Source organism: Asterias rubens, chromosome 4, assembly GCF_902459465.1.
Source record: "Asterias rubens chromosome 4, eAstRub1.3, whole genome shotgun sequence".
In the NCBI taxonomy this organism is placed as follows: Eukaryota; Metazoa; Echinodermata; class Asteroidea; order Forcipulatida; family Asteriidae; genus Asterias; species Asterias rubens.
Window position 1 is genome coordinate 6,799,642 of NC_047065.1, and position 21,080 is coordinate 6,820,721.

General features: G+C 39.4%; 3 protein-coding genes across 3 annotated transcripts; 2 read left to right on the forward strand and 1 right to left on the reverse strand.

Annotated features, from left to right (window-relative positions):
- Positions 1-61: 61 nt before the first annotated feature.
- LOC117288882 (protein no-on-transient A-like) lies at positions 62-3,183 on the forward strand. Its single transcript, XM_033769745.1, has 4 exons — positions 62-71; positions 413-599; positions 1,519-1,803; positions 2,389-3,183. Exons 1-4 carry the CDS (start codon positions 62-64, stop codon positions 2,474-2,476), a joined length of 570 nt encoding a protein of 189 aa, XP_033625636.1. The 3' UTR covers positions 2,477-3,183.
- Positions 3,184-9,553: 6,370 nt separating this feature from the next.
- Positions 9,554-14,348, reverse strand: LOC117289446 (E3 ubiquitin-protein ligase NRDP1-like). The gene is made up of 3 exons (XM_033770578.1): positions 14,168-14,348; positions 11,652-12,344; positions 9,554-10,724 (listed from the first exon to the last, which is right to left on the reverse strand). Exons 2-3 carry the CDS (start codon positions 12,280-12,282, stop codon positions 10,549-10,551), a joined length of 807 nt encoding a protein of 268 aa, XP_033626469.1. The 5' UTR covers positions 12,283-12,344; positions 14,168-14,348; the 3' UTR covers positions 9,554-10,548.
- Positions 14,349-14,501: 153 nt separating this feature from the next.
- On the forward strand, positions 14,502-20,299 carry LOC117289372 (transmembrane protein 42-like). Its single transcript, XM_033770469.1, has 4 exons — positions 14,502-14,574; positions 15,598-15,875; positions 17,458-17,604; positions 19,085-20,299. The coding sequence occupies exons 2-4, from the start codon at positions 15,723-15,725 to the stop codon at positions 19,217-19,219; spliced, it is 435 nt and encodes a 144-aa protein (XP_033626360.1). The 5' UTR covers positions 14,502-14,574; positions 15,598-15,722; the 3' UTR covers positions 19,220-20,299.
- The last annotated feature ends 781 nt before the right edge of the window (positions 20,300-21,080 follow it).

Here is a 21,080-nt window from a genome sequence, read left to right on the forward strand (position 1 = left end):
CCACCGGTGTTCCTGGTTTGATTGGCAGCATGTTGTGCGACAGAAACGTGTAAATCTTTACATGGTGCTATGTAAAGTAAAATTGTCTCATACTTCAAAAACGTAGCTCCACATACATGTACCTTGCAGGAAAAATACTGGGTGCGTTCGTTTAGCTTCCCTGGGTCAAACCCCGGTGTGTGGCGTTTTTTTTTTTTTCTAGGACGAACGTGGGTAATTATCTGCACACGTTCGTCCTGGGAAAAAAAACGCCACACACCAGGGTCGACCCGGGAAGCTAAACGAACGCACCCACTGATTGTTGGAGTGCCATGAGTGTCATTTGAGTGACTGATTTGAGAGCTATATACAATGTAAGAAGCCATTATAATTTGTTATTGCTGACACCTTTGATGTTTGCGTTTATTGTCAGGTGGGAACAATGCAGGGGGTGGAGCTCAAAGGGGTGGGCGGGGAGGAGGGGGAGGGGGAGGTGGAGGTGGAGGAGGTCAATGGAACAACAGGCAACAACAACGACCAGGATATGGAAATAGCGGCACTGGAGGAAACAACCAGCAGAGGAACTTTGCATCCAGACGATGGGAAGGGAACCAATCAAGGTAAGAGTACCAGCCATCATTAGTCAGACAGGAAAAGGACCTGGGCCCAGATTTCATTGAGCTGCTTAGCAGAAATTACTGCTTGACAAATTTATTTGCTGAAAGCAAAAAATTGAGCGGGGTCACAACAATATAAAAGTTGTTAATGTAATTTTGTCTGGTGGTAACCTGTTTCTGTTAAGCAGAACTTTTTTTTGCTTAGCATCTTTTTGTGCTTAAAAGCTTTACAAAATTGGGCACTGGGCTGGATTTCACAAAGCCATGAGATTATTTTAACAGGATATTCAATCGTCGCGGTACCAGCTGCTTACACATTTGATTCGAACTGCCTTTAGCCAGCGGGCAAGCTTGATGGTCTAGTGGTAAGACACCTGCTCCAGCAATGCAAATGTCTTGGGTTCGAATCCCACTTGAGTGATTTGCTAGTGGATTTTTTTTTCACATAACTCAGGAAAGTACTTTGTTTACAGTGCTTAATATAGATGGGTGTTCGGGTAAATACAAATGGTATTCATAAGATTCATATGTTTTGCATACTCCTTCATTTCAAGTACTTGTTTTGTGTGTTCATCCTAGCTATTTTAAACATAAGCATAAAATAAAAAACCTGTGTAAATGGGCTAAACTGGTTGTCAAAGTTGCAAGTAAATAGTGAAAGAAAAAACCCTTGTTGAACAAATGTGTGTGCTATCAGATGTCTGAGAAAGGTTATAGGCCGGAAGTCTTTTTGAGATTCAAATATTGAATAAGAAATTGCCTCTTTTTCAGGAAGTCCTTTCTCCCAATATTTTATACTACCAACAGCTCTCCGTTGCTTGTTACTAAGTAAGTTTTGTGCTTATATATATTTTGAGTGATTACCACACGTGTCCAGTGCCTTGAAGAATGATTACCAAACGTATACCTTTCCTTTAAAAAGGACTGACAACAGAATGGACGCCAGGCAGGACAGTCGTGGGCAAGTTTCAGGCCAGCAACCCTATGGCCGCATGAGCGGAGACAACCGGAACCGAGAGGGATCCTACATGCAGAGAGGAGAGCCCAGGGGTAACATCAGAGGCAATGGGAACCAACAACAGAGGGGCGGAGCTAACATGAGGAGACCTGGAAGGGGGTTCAGGTCTGGAAGTGCTGGAGGGAGGGGGAGCGGTGGCGGTGGTGGGGGTTGGACAGGACAAGGTGGTGGAAAGGATCAGTACTCAAGGTGAGTATGGTTGAAGAGATGTATAGGGACTGCTAGTAGGGTGTTGGACTCCAACATTGTCATCGTGTACTCTTTTTTCTTTGTAAAGGCTTGGCTTGTCCATGCCATTATTTATGCACTCTTGAAATGTTTGCTCGCTTGTAATAATGGTGTTGCATAATGTATTAGTAATAGTAACATTTATTTCAATGTTGTCATACAAAACAATAATACAATAATGTACATTTATGTCAAAATTATATTTTAAAAAAAAGCAATATAGTCAGAGTATGACTAGACATGTTTGCGTGCAGGTGTGCACACAACACGGTCTTGTGCATTCTTCGCTTTCACTGCTAGAGCATAAAATAAGGTTACTCTTACTGTGTATTAGAGGTTATGGTGACGGGTCAGTGCAGAATTCCCTGGTACATAAGCAAAGCCAACAAATTCAGCTCTGCTGTTGCTTCAATCTACAGCTGTGCAGAGTTGGTCAAGACTTTCTTTAAAATTACAATTCCTTAATGTCAAGAAGCTGCAGTCTCCACTTGAAATGTATTTGTCAATTTGATTAGTCTTGTGATTTTTTTTCTTTGCCATCTCTAGGTTTCAACAAACACCCAAGACAGGCCGTGGAGGTAGAATGGGATTACGAGAGAACCAAGGCAGACACAGTCGTTCCTTCACACGATAAACAAACAGATAGCAGAAAAGATTGGTACAATAGAATACACATTAAAGCTGTAAACATTGAGGGTCTTTGGGTTTATAGAAACACCAAAGACAAGATGTGGCAAACAATTTGAGTTGTGAGAGCCAACAGTGCAGGTCTTTGGGTTTATAGAAACACCAAAGACAAGATGTGGCGGACAATATAGACTATGTAAGAGCCAATATTGCGGGTCTTTGGGTGTCTAGAAACACCAAAGACAGGATGTCGCGGACAATTTGGACTTTGTACAACACAGAACATAGTCGTTCCTTCACAAGTTGTTAAAAGAAAAGACAGCATAAACATGTACAATGTACATGTACATAAAGTGTGAAGACAATGTGGGATCTTTGAGTTCGAAAGACAGGAACCTGTGGCAGCATGCGAGTACCACACAAGACCAATGCAGTTCACAGTGACAGTGATCCTTCGCAAGATTTTTAAAAAGACTGCAGAAATATGTATGAAGTATAATACATAAACTATGTGAATGAAGACAATGTTGGATCTTGAGGTTTCAACAAACATTAAAAACAGGAACTGAGGGTCACGTTGGATTTTATGCAAGAACCAACTCAGAACACACTCGATTATCTTTCATCTGTTCATAAGATAAATAAAATGGCAGCTTAAACATGGTTGATGTACATGTAGAAAATGTAATAAATCCGAAGACAATGTTGAACACACAATGGAGTTTTGTATCTTTAAGTCTACGAAATGGAACTTTGTTTTAAAAATACTCGACTAAACCAAAGTTGTATTCACCACTATGCGGTATCGTGTATTGAATGGCTCCATCAAATGTTACAGCGCCTACATGGTATGTCATTGGGGATTTTGTCCCCCAGTGTGTGTGTTTTCCATACGGTAAAATAACAGACAACAATTTAAAAGTTCACAGATTTACAAATAATTTACAGGGTTTATAGAAGGTAATGGTGAAAGACTTATCTTGAAATATTATTCCATGAAATGCTTTACTTTTTGAGAAAAATTAAACAATATATAAATTCTTGATATCGAGAATTACAGATTTATTTTGTCATGACACGGCGAAACGTGCGGAAACAAGTGTGGGTTTTCCCATTATTTTCTCCCGACTCCGATGACCAATTGAGCCTAAATTTTCACAGGTTTGTTATTTTATATATAAGTTGTGATATACGAAGTGTGGGTCTGGACAGTGCTGTTTACCGAAAGTGCCCAATAGCTTTAAGGAAGGTGAGGGCACTATCAGACGGAAGTTTTACACACTACCCTACTTGGGGACAGAATTTCCTGCCGCACTTTTCAAAAGGCACTATCATTGGGAAGTCTTTGAGAATGTTTTGAAGGGCTACCTACATGAAGGGCATTTCCTCTGCAGCTGGCATCAGTGAAGTTCCAGGCCTTGTGCTGGCATCAGTGAAGTTCCAGGCCTTGTGCTGGCATCAGTGAAGTTCCAGGCCTTGTGCTGGCATCAGTGAAGTTCCAGGCCTTGTGCTGGCATCAGTGAAGTTCCAGGCCTTGTGCTGGCATCAGTGAAGTTCCAGGCATTGTGCTGGCATCAGTGAAGTTCCAGGCATTGTGCTGGCATCAGTGAAGTTCCAGGCATTGTGCTGGCATCAGTGAAGTTCCAGGCATTGTGCTGGCATCAGTGAAGTTCCAGGCATTGTGCTGGCATCAGTGAAGTTCCAGGCATTGTGCTGGCATCAGTGAAGTTCCAGGCATTGTGCTGGCATCAGTGAAGTTCCAGGCCTTGTGCTGGCATCAGTGAAGTTCCCGGCATTGTGCTGGCATCAGTGAAGTTCCAGGCCTTGTGCTGGCATCAGTGAAGTTCCAGGCCTTGTGCTGGCATCAGTGAAGTTCCAGGCCTTGTGCTGGCATCAGTGAAGTTCCAGGCCTTGTGCTGGCATCAGTGAAGTTCCAGGCATTGTGCTGGCATCAGTGAAGTTCCAGGCCTTGTGCTGGCATCAGTGAAGTTCCAGGCATTGTACCCTCGATCAGCAATAATATAGTAAGAGCCAAATTATGAGAAGTCCATCTATAAGCTTGACTCAGAATCTGATTTGTGTATTTTATGAAATGGATCTTTAAATTGTTTGAAACAGTTATAGAATATTGAATTTCTGTGACCCTTACTTCATGTGGCTAAACACTTGACTCAGGAGGGGTTTTGAAGGCGATATGGTATTAGCACTTCAACTGGCATGACTGGGCCCAATTTCATGGCTCTGCTTACCGTTGGTAAATAATTAAGAGTAAGCAGTTGCGGAAGCTGGGAGTTCCGCGCTTTTGTCAAGCAAATTTCACAGGTAAGCAGGGTATTTTAGCTTGTGCATGGCGTACTCCAAAAATTTTGTGCTTACCCAGTAAGTGCAGAATTCTGTAAAATTGAGCCCTAATGACGAGTGTTTTTAATTTGATTGAAGGAAATAACAAACATGAGATGGAGTAGACACACAATCAAACAATATCAACCATCTGAAAACAATGATTTATAATCAATATTACTATTTGTTTTATTGTTAAAAACAAACAAAATTACTGAAAATGTGACAATAAAATTATAAAATTTGTCAATACAATTACAAAATTTGTTGAAAGGTGGGTTACTTTATCATTGAAATGTTACTTTGAAAAAGAAAATATGATATAATTTATATGATAAAGGCATTTTTGGTATTGTATTTTCAAAGCTTATGGAAGGTAAATCACAACTGGCCTTTTAATTAAATGAAATTGTAACTTTAGAAGGATACTAATAACGCTAGAAAACCCTAGTCATGACTGGCAATGGTCGTTTTTTTAACATATTTGTTTTGTAGTCACCGATATATTGCAACCGTAACATACATTACTGGAGAAGATACATGTATCTGTATCAAACAAACATCTATAGCAAGATTTGTAGACTTGCCCAGTCCCTCTGAACCAGTCATCAATGTTGTAATTATACCCCAAAAAAAACTAGTGTCTCCATTACAGACTTAAGAAAACCCTGTGTTTAGAAAAACTAAATAGACGACCAACTTCTTTCTCAACTACTCAGATCTACCATCATAGAAAAGTACATTCACAACTTCAAACAATTATACTTGCAAACTGTGTAAGAACCTGTGTGTTAACGTCACGCTTTACAGACAAACTGTAATATAAAATAAAAAGGAAGAGAAACAATGATGTGTTTACATGTAGCTTTGGTGTGCGATTAAATTTCTGGAGTCAATTTCTTCTCAAAGTTCATTTGATATCTTGGATGTTGTACTGTCATACCCTGAACAGTTTTGCATATTATCTGTTTTTATTACGAATTTTTAAATATTTCATTTCTACACCAAGTACAAAATGTCTGAAAGAAAAATAATGTAGTGAAATAATACCATGTAGTTCCATTTGTTCATTGTGAAAAAAATATATATATAAATGGTGCAGAAAGGCTCCAACAAAATTAGAAGTTTTTTGTTTTACAATGCCCTTCAGTTAAGAAAATGAATATCATGCTGAGTGGGTTTAGTTACTCCCACTGTTTATATTGTGCTATAAAGGAATGTTTCAGAATACCCTCCTGGTTGCTTCCAGACAACTCTTAAAGCCATTATACACTTTCTATACAGAAAAAACAAAAAAAGTTCACAGATTTACAAATACTTTACAGGGTTTACAGAAGGTAATGGTAAAAGACTTCTCTTGAAATATTATTCCATGAAATGCTTTACTTTTTGAGAAAACATTAAAACAATATCAATTCTCAATATCGAGAATTACATATTTATTTTAAACACATGTCATGACACGGCGAAAGCATGCGGAAACAAGGGTGGGTTTTCCCTTTATTTTTCTCCCGACTCCGATGACCGATTGTGCCTACATTTTCACAGGTTTGTTATTTTATATATAAGTTGTGATACACGAAGTGTGAGCCTTGGACGAAAGTGTGCAATGGCTTTAAGAAAATAAATGAATAACATGCTGAGTGGGTTTAGTTACTCCCACTGTTTACATTGTGCTAGAACGGAATATTTAAGAATACCCTCCCGGTTGCAGTGGACACTATTGGTAATTACTCAAAATAATGATTAACATAAAACCTTTCTTGGTGACAAGTAATGGGGAGAGGCCGATGGTATAAAACACTGTGATAAACGGCTCCCTCTGAAGTGCCGTAGTCTTCGAGAAAGAAGTAATTTTCTATGAATTTGATTTCGAGACCTCAAGTTTAGAACTTGAGGTCTCGAAATCAACCATCTAAACACACACAACTTCGTGTGACAAGGGTGTTTATTTACTTCATTATTATCTCGCAAGATCGATGACCGATTGAGCTCAAATTTTCACAGGTTTGTTATTTTATGCATAAATGTTGAGATACATGTACACCAACTGTGAAGACTAGTCTTTGACAATTACCAATAGTGTCCACTGCCTTTAAAGGCACTGGACACTATTGGTACAATGTACACACATGTAATTACTCCAAATAATTGTTAGCATAAAAACTTAGTTGGTAAAGAACCCTAAATTATTTTAAATTTACCCAGTCAGTCTCCCTTTATAAAATGATTCTACAAGTACACATGTGTATATTGAACACAATTTAACATCTACATACATGTACATGTACATGTACATGTATGTAGTGGTACACACAGGCCGTTTTAAATTCAGAAACCATATTATTGAAAATTCCAACATTGCCCAACGTTTGAACAAATTTGCATTTTTACTGACGACTTGACTTTTCAGAGAGTTTATAAAAGGTGTTTTCGGTGGAAATGTAACTCTGACCATAGAGTAAGGACAGAGACTTACTCTATGCTCTGACCAAGGCCACAATGAACCAGTTTTCTAATCTGTGTTGCTAATGCATATATTAATATATGTCGCTCTTCAAACATTGTCCAATTAATGTACTCAAATTATTGTCACCTACAATGTATCTTTACTTTACACATGTCTCAGCCAAACTAACTTGCAACGCAGGTGTATCAGGAAACCATAGCAACACAGAAATGTATATGAGAACAAGGAGAGCCACAGTGCCACCTTGGGTCATAACCCTGACTTCTACTATTGGCACTTCTACATTTCAGGGTGTGGACTATGAGGTCATAAATTATTCCTTAACAGCTGGAGGCTCACTGGTGTAACTAGCAAGATCCAAACACACCCCATGCCTTCTATGGATGAACAACCCAACAACATTATCATATTCATACATGTAGCTTTACATCAAATCATATCAAAATGGCAAAATAATTTCTTTTCCCCCACCCCGCATAAAAAATGTATCTTTAGGGCACTGAATTACCGTTGTGAATAAAAGCATCAACATTGATCTAAAACTTAGACAGATACATGTGTAAATATTTCAGATTCATTATTACTTATGAATATGATCTTATGTGGCAATTCAATTCAGAAACTGTTTCAACTGTAGCGACAGAAAAACAAATTGTTGTTGTTGCTCTTCTGTCAAAAACTGTATACATTTTGAACATAAATATGAGAATCTCAAGGAATGAAATGATCATCATCCATGCGCTAAACAATGTCAACTGACCACCAATGAAATGGAATGCGATTAAATACAAATTCTGGAAAGAAACTGAACACATCAACCAATAAATATAATGTAGCACTAGAAATTTAAAAGGGAACAATAATAATACGTAGGTCTACTGATTATACGCACAATGGACTAGTTCTGCTGATGTACTAATATTGCATCTAGAGCTACTTGCTCATAATTGAACACCTTGTGAGGTACATGATTAATTTTAAAAGGCACAATCACTAGCCTACCATGGCTACTCTCTGATCAATTTAACTTGGCAATAATTATTCACACCAACTGCAAGGTATGTGAGTACATGTAGCAATGCAGTTGAACATTGTGGAAGTGTCGTGGCCGAGCGGTTAAGAGCACCGAATTCAAACTCTGGTGTTTCTGATCAGCAGAGTGTGGGTTCGAATCCCCAGCCGTGACACCTGTGTCCTTAAGCAAGACACATAACCATTGCTTCGTCCTTCGGATGGGACATAAAGCCGTTGGTCCCATGTGTTGTTTAAACGCATGTAAAAGAACCCAGTGCACTTGTCGAAAAGAGAAGGGGTTCGCCCCGGTGTTCCTGGCTGGATTGGCAGCATATTGTGCCACAGCACCCTGTAAACCATTACATTGTGCTTGAGGATTAGGTCTTATATTATCTCAGAAATCGCCCCCACTCCTTGCAGTAATAATACCTGGCGCTTTGTATCCTTTGGCAAAAGGCGCGTTATAAATACGGTTATTATTATTATTATTATTATTATAAAATGTAAGTTTGATAGGTTGTGTCTACCCCATTGTTAAATGCTACAGATTTATCATGTTGAGATTGTTTGTCATAAATGCCCTTTTTAGTTTGAGTGTGTGGGGGGGGGGGGGCTCCAAAGGAGGACAGGGGTGGATTTCACAAAGGTAGTCCTAACTTAGGACTAGTCCTAGGCAATGCTAAGAGATAGGACTGGTCCTAAGTTAGGACCAGTAACTCATCCTAACTTTAGGACTGGTCCCTATCTCTTAGCATTGCCTAGGACTAGTCCTAAGTTAGGACCAGTAACTCATCCTAACTTTAGGACTGGTCCCTATCTCTTAGCATTGCCTAGAACTAGTCCTAAGTTAGGACCAGTAACTCATCCTAACTTTAGGACTGGTCCCTATCTCTTAGCATTGCCTAGAACTAGTCCTAAGTTAGGACCAGTAACTCATCCTAACTTTAGGACTGGTCCCTATCTCTTAGCATTGCCTAGAACTAGTCCTAAGTTAGGACCAGTAACTCATCCTAACTTTAGGACTGGTCCCTATCTCTTAGCATTGCCTAGGACTAGTCCTAAGTTAGGACTACATGTACCTTTGTGAAATGCACCCCAGAGCTCATAGATCAAATGTTTTACTGGACCAGATTTGATTTACAACGCCAGAATCTTAACTTGAATTTTTTAATTGATTTAACTCAATTGTCTTATGAATGATTAATTTGATCAGCATTTCAACATAAATATTTTGTATCAAAGATGTTACTCAGCGAGGTATTAAAGTTTAAATGGACACACTTGTCCAATCACAAGTTTATTGGCCAGAAAAAATTACTGGTCCCTGGCTACCAGCTTGCAGTCCATTGCAAACTTTGAGCCCTGAAACAGCACCCTTGCTATGGTCAAAGGAAGACTTATCTATCATTGGTCAAGTGTTTTGCATGGTGGGTACAATATGTTTCAATCATTTTAACAAAGAACAATCAGCACTTTGCACAATTCTTAAAGATAAAACCCCAAGTTCTCCGGTCTCAGACAAAGCTGTCAAATTTTACTAACCTACGCGCACGTACATCCAAGTTTTATGTTTACTTGCGTGTTGTGAACAATAGCTTACAAACAGGACTACATTGTCTGACAAAGCCGGGTAGTTTGGGCAATAGGACATCATTACAGTGCAGAGTGCTATTGAAACAGTCATTTTTGTTTAGCATGTTTTATGTATTTACATTATTGACATGTACACGTATAATATTAGGGAAATGCTGTTAGTTACACATACATGTACATGTAAAGAGGACGGAATACTTTTTTTTTTATCTCATGAAACAAGAGTCGTGAATACATTAAGCTTTTTGCATAAATATCAACTAATAATATGTTTACATTTTGATCAGCAGAGTGTGGGTTCGAATCTTGGTCGTGGCACATGTGTCCCTGAGCAAGACACTTTACTATAATTGCTTCTCTCCGCCCGGGAGTAAATGGGTACCTGTGAGGGCAGAGATGGTTCTTGCGATTGGTTTCGCTTAGTGCGCTACGTATTTGGCGGCACAGGCTGTATGATATACTCTGATCCCCAGGGAGCCGAGGTGGTTTAAGGAATGAAATGGCCCAGTGAGATCAGGGTTATGTTGGAACCGCTTTGAGAAATGGTGTATAAAGCGCTTTATAAAAACCAAATATTATTATTATTAGCTTGTGCTTAGGAAAACCCTGGTTTGTTCTGAACAGGCCAAGCCCTGATACTATTACTCCCCAGACATGTGTAATCAGAGAGCTGTGATGCGGCAGGTGTTGGTCTTTGCTAGTTCGTGTTCATCCTTAAGTGCTTTCAGAACCTCTAGTAGCTCTTTTTTCTCAAGTTCTAGACGCTCCATATCCTGTCCCCTTTTCCTCTCCAAGGCACTCAGCAGTCGGACATCATGAAACAAGCGATCATTCTGACCTGTTGGCAACAAATGATAAGTTATTTTTCGGATAATAAATGTTGGTTTTAACCCATCCAGTGATGCTTAATAGGTTGATTTGTTGTTATTTGAAGAGTATACAAATAATGCAAAAAATGGGTGTGGCATCCCCCTTCGACCCTAGCAGAGTCTTTTTCCAGCAGAGTCTTTCTCTTGGATAAAGACTCTGCTAGCTACATGTACATACAATGTACGAAGTTTAGTTTGAATAATAAGTTTGTGTTCATAGAAAGGTTTGTGGTAACACCATGTAATGACTATCTCTAATGAGTTGGGGTGGTTCTGAAAAGAACCGTTGGTTTCAACTCGACGTTTCAATCAGTATGCTCCGATGTGTGTTTGCCCTGGTTTATAAACTGAGGAAGTTAGTATGTTTTTATTTTATGAGATATCGCCAAACTAGTAACTGCCACTAAAAGGTGCGGGCTACACCATTTACTGCAAATCAACTGCCACTAGTGACACGTTGCTACCTACTCCTGGGGCTGAAACAGGGCCAGCCCCTCAGCCCCTTCCCAGTCTGTAAGGAGGTAGGCATGACTCATGAGTATCATCCACTTGGAGCCTGGCTGGTAGAGCAGAATGCACTACCTTTCAAATGTTTTATGAAGCAATATGGTCAAGTGCCTCGCTACAGGCCACAAGTGTAATGAATGGGATTCAATTTTTACAGGTCATTTGTACATGACATGAAGGGTTAAAACAATCAAACAGTTCAAGCAACCCAAGATATACTTTCTCTTCAGTTTTTTTAAACTATTTTTTGTCCAAATTTGTTTTTACTTCTTTTCCCCAGAAAAAAAAAGAAGAAAAAGAAATAAGGTGATCACTAAAGAAAAGACATTTGTATTCTCAGAAATAGCCGTAGGCCCTATACGACTGCAGGTTATCTTCACAATAATTACTTTTTAATTCATCCATCTGTTGCTGCATCTCACTGATTTTGTGCACCATGTGCGTTCTCTGCGAGTCAAGCCTCAGTTTCATCTCATGCTTCTGATCCTCATTCTTCCCGATCATCTCAGATCGCAATAACTCCAACTCTAAGCGCAGCTCGGCCACGCAGTTATGCGAGTCCACTTCAGAGTTTAGTACTGTCAACCCACATCCCTGTGGGCATGTTTTGGTTCTGTGCGTACAGACCAGGAGATGAGAGTCTAGAACTCGTCTCTCAAGTTCTATGCCACAGTTCACGTTCGGGCAGGTCACTCTCCCAAAGTCACAGGCTGCCTCATGTCTCGTTAAATTCTCTAACATCACCTCATCACAGCAGCCTGCCACTCGGTTTCGGCAGCGCAGTCTCAGCTGGTTTAAGTCGTTTCTCATGTAGCGAAAGATCGGATGAAGTTGATCTTGTGTTAGAGGTTGTCTATCCTCTGGACAGATCTGATCATGTACAAGCCAGGCATGGATGCAGGAGGTGCAGTAAGCATGCTCACAGGGGGCTTGCAGAGGATCCTCAAGAACATCTCGACAGATGCAGCACAGAAGTCCATCGTTGATAGATCCAACAAATCGCTCAACATCGTAACCCATTTTCAACCTCTTTTCGGCTGATCTCTTCTTGGCTGATACAATAGCTAGTGTAGTACACGTGCCTAGGGGAAAAAACATAAACTGAACTTTGATCACAAGAACCTAATCAATAATGGAGTAAACTAGTAGGCCTAGTAGTGGGTCTACTACGTACTACTATTAAAAATATTACTGCAACTTCCTTTGAAAGAATTTAAGGCTTTGCATGATTAAAGGAACATTACAGAATTGGTTTTTGCTAACAAAACAGTTGCTGGCAGTGTACACTTTATGCAATTCACCATATCATTATACAAAAACTGACAAACCTGTAGAAGTTTCAGATCGATTGGCCATCTGGGTCACGAGAGAATAGTGAAAAAACGATTACAAACTTTGCATTGCATCAATGCCAAAATAAAAATGATTAAAACACTCACTGAGCGAGCGATAAACTCCAAGCGCGAAGTTAGTTTAATTATTTCTCATTAAATATGACAGAAATAATTAAAGGGATGTTTTCAAGTATCAACATCGATATACCATGTACATTAAGTTTTATGTAAATCTGTGATTTTCACGATTTTTATATCTTCCCAATTCTGTAACATTCCTTTAAAGCCATTATACACGTCGAAAGAGAAAGAAAAAAAAAAAAGTACACAGATTTACAAAATGACTTACAGGGTTTACAGAAGGTAATGGTGAAAGACTTATCTTGAAATATTATTCCATGAAGTGCTTTTTTTTTTTAGAAAACATTAATCTCGACATAGAGAATTATGGATTATAGTATAAACACGATGTCATGACACGGCGAAACGTGCGTAAACAAGGGTGGTTTTCCCATTATTTTCTCCCGACTCCGATGGCCGATTGAGCCTAAATTTTCATAGGTTTGCCATTATATAAGTTGTGATACACGAAGTGTGGGCCTTTGGACAATACTGTTTACCGAAATAAGCTTGGGCGATATCACGATATTATCGAATATCGCGATATTAATTTGGACACGATTTCGATATCGGATGGATTTGGTTTTAATCGAAATATCGATAATCGCGATATATCGATATATCGATTAAATATCGCGATGTATTTGCTAGCTGAGACATCTTGCACCCCATAGGTTTGGAGTCAAACCAGAAAAATAGGTCATTAGAACACCTCTCTTATGCTAGGACTGTCTCTTCTACAACTTTCACTTGGAGTTTTAAGACTGATGATGTCAAATTTCATTAATCGCGATTATATCGACGATATATCGTGAATAAAATAAATCGATATCGCCCTTGAAGCTTATACCGAAAGTGTCCAATGGCTTTAGGATGGATCCAATATTATTTTCAACACATCTATTTTTGGGGTGAAAAGTGGTAAAAATGGAGCAAATCGGCTGACTAGCTGTCGAAATTGTACGTTTTAACCATTTCGCCCTGCACAGATTGCGAAAGCTTTGTGACCCTCCGGCCTGGCGGCCGTCGGGAGGAGGGTCACGTTATCGCAACTAAATCAAAGTCAAACCTTTTTTTTTTACTTGGTACTGAGCTAAGTAGTCAGGTAATGGGGAGAAGTTGATAGTATAATAAAACGTTGTGACATCTCCCTCTGAAGTGACGTAGTTTTCGAGAAAGAAGTGATTTTCCACGATTTTGATTACAAGACCTCAGAATCAGATTTAGATCAAGAACTTGAGGTCTCGAATTCAAGCATCTGAAAGCATGCAGTGAATGTAGCCCCACTTGGGATAACTTTCCGTATGGCGCCACCACTTTTTCACTCATATTTACAGAAAGGGATATCTCATTGAGGTAAATTAAATACTATATTATTTCATATCGAATGAAAAAGTGGTGGCGCCATACGGAAACTTTTCCAATTATAATACTCTTCATTCAATACTTACTTTACTTCAAGAATACACAGTCAGTTTAGAAAGATTCCCTCGTACTGTAGTACTAGTAGTAGGAGTTTCTCCTCCCCTTGCTCCACCACACAGACCTTCCGGACCGACCTTCCCTTGAGACCATACAATGAGGTGGACAAACAAACTTTATGACACGCATGAGTGATACTGAATCAAATGAAGATTGTTGTGTGTCTACTGACGGCCGTAAACATTACTAGTCGGGTCCAGATGTGTACACCCAGTAGCGTTAAGAAAACTATGAGTTAAGTCAAGGAATCATCCCAATTAATTAAGTCAAATAAAGTTAAGTCAAGAGAGGGCGCTAGTTACGCGAGGTTTTTGACAAGTACGGACGGAACTTCAAAAATGAAACCTCCTCTCTGCATGCGTATTGTAACTGAAAGGTACTGTATCCTCTTCTGAATTTCAGGTCATTTGTTTTGTTTGTATCCATAGTTATTATCAAGGGTTAATTATGTAGTTCTCGTTGAAGCCAGACAGTCCAGCCAAATTCTACATCCACGGACTGTCCGTCCTCTGTAGCAGTTTTGTTAATTTTACTTTTGTAAATAGCTCTAAATAATATTGAACTTGTAACTTTCATGTTCATGTGAATGATAATGTACACTCGGACAGCACAAAGTAGGGAAGCCCAAAGTATCCTAGTTACAATAATTGTAACGCAGGGTCGAATGGTCCTTTAGCCTGCGTTACAATTATTGTTATTGTAACTAATTAAAAAGGTTTATCGTGAATAGCAAAATATCAAGAGCGGGCGCTGTTGAAGACAACAAAGGTGTAGGCATTGCGTGCGTGAGTCGTAGAAACTGCATAGAAACCGCCCCATATTCCTTATATAGGCCTACTACTTATACTAACTTGGCTATCTGCTATTGCATACAATGGTTGCGTGCTAGCTCAGTTGCGTCCTCCTAGCTCAGTCCCTATCGATCCTCTGGAGCCGCCTGCTTTGAATCCACTCTGAAACTGACTCACTCTCCGATAGTCTACCAATCCGTACCACACAGACATCTTTTTACTTGCACCTTAATTCGTTTCATGTTGCAGCGCATGTCCTTTGATTTTTGTTCCAATGTATGTAACCAAGCACATTTTCACCCTAGATGTATGACTGGTTGACAAAAGTCCTCTGGAGGGATAGATGTATTGGAAGTATGTACCGGTAGATAGCCCCATACCCTCCATATCTTCTAGAAACTATAACAGTCTCCTAGTTTCTAGAAGTACCCTCCATAATGTTAAGCTGGACTGACTCAAGAATCGGCTCTTGGAGTCGAGCGTATTGGCACATAGGACGGACCAAGGAAAGTTTGTGTGGGTGACTACAGTCACTTTACTAGTCTTTTAAATGAGTATTTTCAGCCCTGAGCACATTTCTTGCATGTTTTTCTTCTTTTATTTTTCAGTTCCTTCAGATTCATGAAAAGCTCAGCTTCAAGATTGTTGTAAGACCACCAATCCATACATCACAGCAAGACGCAGTCATTCGACCATTGTTTTAGAAGTTCATGATGCTCAAGTTAAGTTAAAGATGCTTGGTTTGACATTAGCTATCTGTGCCGGACTGTGTGCAGCTTGTGCATCTGCCTTTGCCAAGCTTGCTATGTCTGGAGAAGAAATCGCTGAGGTGTGTCACAGAATGGAGGCTACCATTGCACTGAGCTCAATGCCAAGTTGCACTCTGGTGAGTAGTTAAAGATGCTATGTTAGACTTTTTGAGTGAATGGTATTTCAAAGAGTATCACCCGCTCTAAAATGTCTAACGAAAAAAAGTTTAACTTTTTACTTTTAATGCTCGGGAACCATGACACACATTTAAAGCGTTTCTTATAAAACACATAAGAATTGGTCACGTGATATGTATTACTGTCAGGATCCCGACAAAAACTAATTTTGAGCATTTTATTTCACTGCTACTCATAATTGGCTAACTTTTTCGAGCAATGGCTCAAATGAAAGCTTGTAACTTTCTTGATCCTCATCGCAATACCTATTGTATTTTAAATCAAAATGTTGGGGTTAAATCGGCAAAAAATCTGACATAGCATCTTTAATGGCAGTTGTGTATTATTTGATGCTTTTTGTTCTATTGGGACGGATCAGTCTTGAGGCAGTTGTACTAATTCCATGGCCCAATTTCATAAACAGTGCTTTAAAAGGCAGTGGCGTTACTGGTATTTTGTCAAAGACTAGCCTTCACAGTTGGTGTATCTCATGCATAGAATAACAAACCTGTGAAAATTTGAGCTCAATCCGTCTTCAAACTTGCGAGACAATAATTAAAGGAAAAAAACAACCTTGTCACACGAAGTTGTGTGCGTTTAGATGGTTGATTTTGAGACCTCAAGTTCTAAATCTGAGGTCACGAAATCAAATTCGTGGAACATTACTACTTTCTCAAAAACTATGGCACTTCAGAGGGAGCCGTTGCTCACAATGTTTTATACCATCAACCTCTCCCCATTACTCGTTACCAGGAAAGGTTTTATGCTAATATTTATTTTGAGTAATTACCAGTAGTGTCCATGTCCACTGCCTTTAAGAAGTGTTTTGCTAAGCTATAAATGGCAGGATAACCGTCACATATTGTATGTAGAATGGTTTTTCAGCTGGTAACGGTATTCTGGTAAGTATTTTTGGTTAGGCTTAGACATTTTTTTGCTTTTAAGCAGCTCTATGAAATTGAGCCCTGGCCTGTGTGAATGGCTGAAATGTTTCCATTAATTTGGTTGAATGTTTGCAGCAAAGGTAAATTATAAAACAAAACATTTAGAGTTAGACATTTTTGTCAACCATATCTTAGTAATACAGCCTGTCATGGCTTTAGAGCTCCGTCACTCGGGCTCTGGTTTTTTTGATCAGCAAAGTGTGAGTTTGAATCCTGGTCGTGACACTCGTGTTCTTGAGTAAGTTCCTTACAACTATTGCTTTGTCCGTTGGATGGGACATTTTAAAGCTAATTGTGGGAGAGTAGGAGTTAACATTTGGTGTTTCTGGTTCCATGCAGCATCATTGTCTATACAGGCTTGCAAGCTACAGTGATTAGGAGACATATTCCATAAATATACCAGACTACAAATTAAACGAAACGTCACAAACTAAGCAAAAAAAAAACGTTTTTAGTTGAAAATCAATAAAACATCTGTCCAAAATTGATTAGGTTCATTCAAACAAATGTCTTTATAGAACAAATCTGTTGAAGACCTTATTTTGTTTATTCCTTGTTTATTTTTCATTTTTAATTGATTGATGCTATTCTCTGACAGGTGACAGTGGTCTTGAGAGGAATTTCTTTCTCACTTTTGTTTCTCTTCAACGCCATCATGTGGACCTTGTTTGTAAAGTCACTACAGCTGTCCAGATCTTCGCTGGAGGCTACCATTACAAACAGCTCGGCTAATTTCTTCTTTTCCGTAAGTTCTAAGATAGTTTAGAGTAAAGTAGTCAGTCTGCTAAAATTTAGCAAAAGATTACAGTTAATGCACCTAGAAGGAGAATGGAGTTGCCCTATTTAGAATAAATTACCAGTATTTCAAATGGAGAATAAAGTTACCTCAGAGATTCCACAATGAGTTAAGGAAAAGTGGGGGAAAAAAACATTACAATAGTCCAACTAGAGAAAAAGGAACGTTATCCTTTCCATCTCTCAGGGAACTTCATTGGTTACCAATTAGAGAACGAATCCATTTTAAGATTGCTCTTCTCGTTGTTAAATGCTTAACAAAACTACACCTCATTATATTACCACTTTACTGTCACATTACACTCTTCCACGATTTCTTCGGTCCACACTTGACATCACTCGCTTGAATGTTCCCCGAGCAAACAAAGTTCTAGGTCAGAAGGCTTTCAGTGTGGCTGGGCCCATGATTTGGAACAATCTCCCAACTGCCATTAGGGAATCTACTACTCTTTCTGCTTTTCGTAAAGTCCTTAAAGGAACACGTTGCCTTGGATCGGTCGAGTTGGGCTTTGAAAAGCATCCTGTAACAGTTTGTTATAAAAATCGATATGGTTAGAAAGATGTTGTAAAAGTAGAATACAATGATCTTCACAAATATGCCTCGAAATTGCGTGGTTTTCGTTTTACCTCGTCGACAAACACGGTCGGCCATTTCATAAATGGCTGACCGTGTTAGTTCGCGACGTAAAATGGAAACCGTGTAATTTTGAGTGATACTTGTGTGGATCATTATATTCTACTTTTAAAACATCTTTATAACCATATGCATTTCATAACAAACGGTTTCAAACGCTTTTTATAGACCAACTTGTCCGATCCAAGGCAATGTGTTCCTTTAAGACCCACCTTTTTCCAAGTTAATTTCTTTCTAGTGCACTATGATCTTGATGGAATTGCGCCCTATAAGTTTTAAATGTTATGTTTTGTTATTGTTATCTCAAAGTGCAACTCAATTTGATGGAGAACTGGATGTCTTTTTGTTGTGGATGGTTTAGGGTTGAACAAAGAAAAACAATTTACTTGAGCAGGATATGAACCAACAGTCTACTGGATTAACGTGCAGGAGCTCTACCAACTGAGCTATCCTAGTCATCTTGGCAGTCTCCCTATATTGTCACCTTCTTTGCTCAGGGGGTGCCAGTCAGCCTGGGATCCAGACAATTTTACAATACAGCCTTGAAAGAACTAGGCAGTTACATAACCAGATGTATGGCTCCTGACTAGCACTCCTGAACAAAGATTGACCATAAACATATAGGGAAACTTCAATATAGGGCCAGATAGCTCAGTTGGTAAAGCACCATAGCATTAACCTGAAGGTTGTTTGTTCAAGTCCGGCCCTAGTTGATTTTTCTTTAAACCCCAAATTGTTGAAAAGTTCCCCTGTCAGTTAATTTGTATTATCTCTTCTCTGTATCAATTTAATACAGGCTGTGATTGGTCACCTTGTTTTTGGTGAAGCTCTGTCGTGGACCTGGTGGCTAGGCTCCTCTATCATTGTACTTGGTCTATGGATGATCCACAAAGGCAGTTATAAAGAAACAATAACCAACAAAGACAGGTGACACCCCTAGATTGCCGAGTAAAAGACTGTTAAACCACACAAGAATAGTTGCAAGATTAAGTTTTCTACCTGAACATTGGACAACTAGAGACTTTTCTCTGAATTCAGACTTTTTATGTCTGCATGGTGAAGAAAATCAGATGTTATATTCATCAGATATGATGAGATTATACTTTTTGATCATACTCTCTTGCATCGACCGGTAGGGGGCGCCAGCATGACTCCCTACCGGAGCACCGCTGGCGGCCCCTGCAGGCTGATCGGGAACGCGCTTGTCAGTGAGGAAGGGGGGGGGAGGGGGAGGGGGCTCTGATTTTGGAGAGTTCTACTTCGTGTAACTTCATGACTTCTTGAGGTTAAATAAAGCTCCAAAGAGAAGGACAGAAAAGCCAGTTATTTGCATCCTCGTGTCATTTGAAGCTGTGATCAATGCTACATGTACCCCCGGTCAATGCTACAATACTCTTTGATCTACCTCTCTTGCATTTAGTGTTTTAGCTAAGACCATTACACCCAAGACCAGAGGGTCTGTGACAAAGACCAGTCTCAAGCCCTACAAAACTGCTAGCACTTTAGGATACGCGGGTGTCATGACCAAGTGGTTGAGAGCATCGAATTCAAGTTCTTGTGGTTAAGTCATCGTAGTGTGGGTTCGAATCCCGGCCGTGGCACTTGTTTCCTTCGACAAGATACTTTACTATAATTGCTTGTCTTCACTCAGGGGTACAAATGGGTACCTGCTAGGATAGAGGTTAATATTGTGTATGAAAAAGCCTTTGGTGCGCTACGGTTACCCATAACAGGTTGTATACTCCCAAGGGAGCTGAGATAGATTAAAGGGAGTGGCCCAATGAACGACACGCTTATGAGACGGTTATTGTGAAATGCATAATATAAGAATTTGTTATTATTATAATCCTGTTTCTAGAAGCTCATTGGCATCTATAACTGCATGGTTTAATACAAGTTTGTTTTCATTGACTTAACATCTGGACTGAATGTAGTGCGGTTGGGCTCAGTGCCTGTTGGGATACACAAAGTATTAAAGGCATGGACACCTTATTGTCAACACCCAGTCTTCCCACTTGGTGTATCCCAACATTTGAATAAATTAACAAATCTGTGAAATTGTTCACTCAATGTTCATCAAAGTTACAAGAGAATAATTTTAAAAAGAACACACTTGTACTAATGTGTGCTTCCAGATGCCTAAACAGGCCTGAACGCTTTTATTATTTGAGTAAGAAATAACCTATTTCCAAACACTGTGTTCCTTCAGAGGGAGCGGCTTACCGTTTCTCACAATGTTTTATACTTCAACTGCTCTCCAATGCTTGTTACCAAGTAAGTTTTGAAGCTGACAATTATTTTGAGTGATATCACAAATAGGGTCCAGTGCCTTTGAGGCCTTTATGCTTCGTTTTGAAAGAGCAGGGGCACCAAGGCGATTTCTCCTTGGTAAAGGGCACCCTATGACTGAGAAGATCGCAATTCTTCTACCGTAGCATTTCAAGGGCACCAAGGCAATGACTAGTGGGCATTTGGGCAATCACCTTTGATGCCTCCGTGAAGTATCAGGCCTGGCCTTGAACCCAAAATGTATGGGCCAAAGCGGCAAAAAGATTGGACTGTACTGCTTCAAAGTGTATGAATTTAGGGGATTTGCATTGTGAGACTGGATACTAAATTATAAATGTCAGTGTGAACAAAACATCTTGTTGATGGGTTTAGGCTCAGAGTAGGAGGATTCTCAAGAGGACAAGCACAGGAAATAATAAAGGAACTAATATGACATAAGAAATAAAGATTGTGTAAGGCTAACATAATAGTGTGGACACAGTTGGAGGATTTAAAACTAAAAA

Coding starts and splice junctions, on each gene's coding strand:
- LOC117288882 (XM_033769745.1), top strand. Junction 600..1,518: donor TGGGAAGGGAACCAATCAAG/GTAAGAGTACCA, acceptor TCCTTTAAAAAG/GACTGACAACAGAATGGACG. Junction 1,804..2,388: donor GGAAAGGATCAGTACTCAAG/GTGAGTATGGTT, acceptor TGCCATCTCTAG/GTTTCAACAAACACCCAAGA.
- LOC117289446 (XM_033770578.1), bottom strand. CDS start 12,282: ATGGGTTACGATGTTGAGCGATTTGTTGGATCTATCAACGATGGACTT. Junction 10,725..11,651: donor ACAGATGGATGAATTAAAAA/GTAATTATTGTG, acceptor TGTTGCCAACAG/GTCAGAATGATCGCTTGTTT.
- LOC117289372 (XM_033770469.1), top strand. CDS start 15,723: ATGCTTGGTTTGACATTAGCTATCTGTGCCGGACTGTGTGCAGCTTGT. Junction 15,876..17,457: donor CAATGCCAAGTTGCACTCTG/GTGAGTAGTTAA, acceptor ATTCTCTGACAG/GTGACAGTGGTCTTGAGAGG. Junction 17,605..19,084: donor CGGCTAATTTCTTCTTTTCC/GTAAGTTCTAAG, acceptor AATTTAATACAG/GCTGTGATTGGTCACCTTGT.